This window comes from Erinaceus europaeus, chromosome 2 (assembly GCF_950295315.1).
Source record: "Erinaceus europaeus chromosome 2, mEriEur2.1, whole genome shotgun sequence".
Classification (NCBI taxonomy): Eukaryota; Metazoa; Chordata; class Mammalia; order Eulipotyphla; family Erinaceidae; genus Erinaceus; species Erinaceus europaeus.
The window spans coordinates 59,038,703-59,040,507 of NC_080163.1; the positions used below are offsets into that span (position 1 = coordinate 59,038,703).

At 40.0% G+C, this 1,805-nt stretch overlaps 1 protein-coding gene across 1 annotated transcript; it reads right to left on the reverse strand.

Moving 5' to 3' along the window:
• Window positions 1-446: 446 nt before the first annotated feature.
• On the reverse strand, window positions 447-1,385 carry LOC103113243 (olfactory receptor 2V1-like). Its single transcript, XM_007522768.1, has one exon. It carries the CDS (start codon window positions 1,383-1,385, stop codon window positions 447-449), a length of 939 nt encoding a protein of 312 aa, XP_007522830.1.
• Between the last annotated feature and the right edge of the window lie 420 nt (window positions 1,386-1,805).

A 1,805-nucleotide genomic window follows, 5' to 3' on the forward strand; every position in this document is an offset into this window, starting at 1 on the left:
ATCACTATTATCCTGTAACCACCTAAATGATCATTACCATCAACCCTGGAGTACCTGACTTCTGGAGGCTCAGATATGTACTTGTGGGTCTAACTAATACAGTGAACCATAATGTATATACTTGAGAGTCCAAAGCTTTCTCCACTGTGACACCTCCCAGAAAACCAAAAGTATGTATATGTATATGTATATGTATATGTATATGTATATGTATATGTATATGTATATGTATATGTATATGTATATGTATATGTATATGTATATGTATATGTATATGTATATGTATATGTATATGTATATGTATATGTATATGTATATTCCCTATAATGAGTTACTTCACAGCAGTTTCAAGTAGGGAAATAAGAGAACAGAGGTCTGGACATATAAGCAGGGAAAATTTAAACTGAAATTCAGTTAGTGATTAATATCCATCATCTATTAGGGTTTTACTTTGAGGTAAGAAAGCATCTTAGCAACCTTTTCAGTGCTCCTACCACTTCCTTGTTCCTCAAACTGTATATGAGAGGGTTCATCATTGGAGTGAGGATACCACCAAGCATAAAGAGAACCTGGTCCAGTTTGGGACTGTGGTAAGATCTAGACCTCATGTAGACTACCATGGCTGGACCAAAGTAGAGGCTGACCACAATCAGGTGTGAGGAACAGGTGGCCAGGGCTTTGTTTCTAACTTCAGGTGAGTTCATGTGAAGCACAGCCCGGAAGATGAGAGCATAAGATGACAGAATGAAGGACAAGGGGATGAGGAGCACTATAATGCTTGTCATCACAACAGCCTTCTCATATGCAGAGATGTCCTCACAGACCAACTTTAGGATGGCCATGACTTCACACAGGAAATGAGCAATCTCTCTGGAGCCACAGATAGGGAAATGCAGGGCATAGGCTGTGTGTACCATTGATGTAAGGGTACCTCCAGCCCAAGAGATGAAAGCCATCTGTAGACAGACCCTGTGACTCATGATGAGGGAATATCTCAGAGGGTTGCATATGGCCACATACCGGTCATAGGACATGAGGGTGATGAGGATGCATTCAGAAATTCCTAGAGTGAGGAAAAAGAAGATCTGGATACCACAGGCTACCTGTGAGATGTTTCTTCTCCCTAAGAAGAAGTCAGTTCCCATCTTAGGTACAACAATAGAGATTAGTGTCAGGTCCATGAGAGCCAGTTGGCTGAGCAGGAAGTACATGGGTGTATGGAGATGACTGTCCACCCATATCAGGAGAATGAGGATGGAGTTTGCAGTGAGAGCCACAGTGTAGATCAGAAGAATTGCTGAGACAAGGAGGTTGATATGTTTCATGCCAGGGAGGAGTCCCAGTAGGATGAAGTCGGTACCCAGAGATTCATTCCTTTTATCCATGTCTCTACATTGTTAGGAGAAACTGGTAATGAGAAAATGGGAAAAAGTTGGGAGTTTAAGAAATAAAAACATTACTGCATTCAATTCCATAAATACTTCCCCCACCCTATTAGCACTAAGAAGCTGTGGGTCTTCTGAAAATTTAAGCATTATGGTAAATTTTATCTTTGAGTAGACTTTCTTATGTGCCTTTATTCACAGAACAAGTTGCTAGCATTTGAGACAGTTAATATATGTCTTATTGGCAGGAGTAGGTCAAAGTTAAGACTACCACCTGAACTTCTTCCCTCTCATTGTTTAAAGACCCCTTATATATCTCAGTATTGTATGGTCTCACTCTCATAACTGAAACCTCAAGAGGTCTTTGATATTTGCTGTATCCACAATAATAGGAATTGTCATCCTAATATGCATTAAACT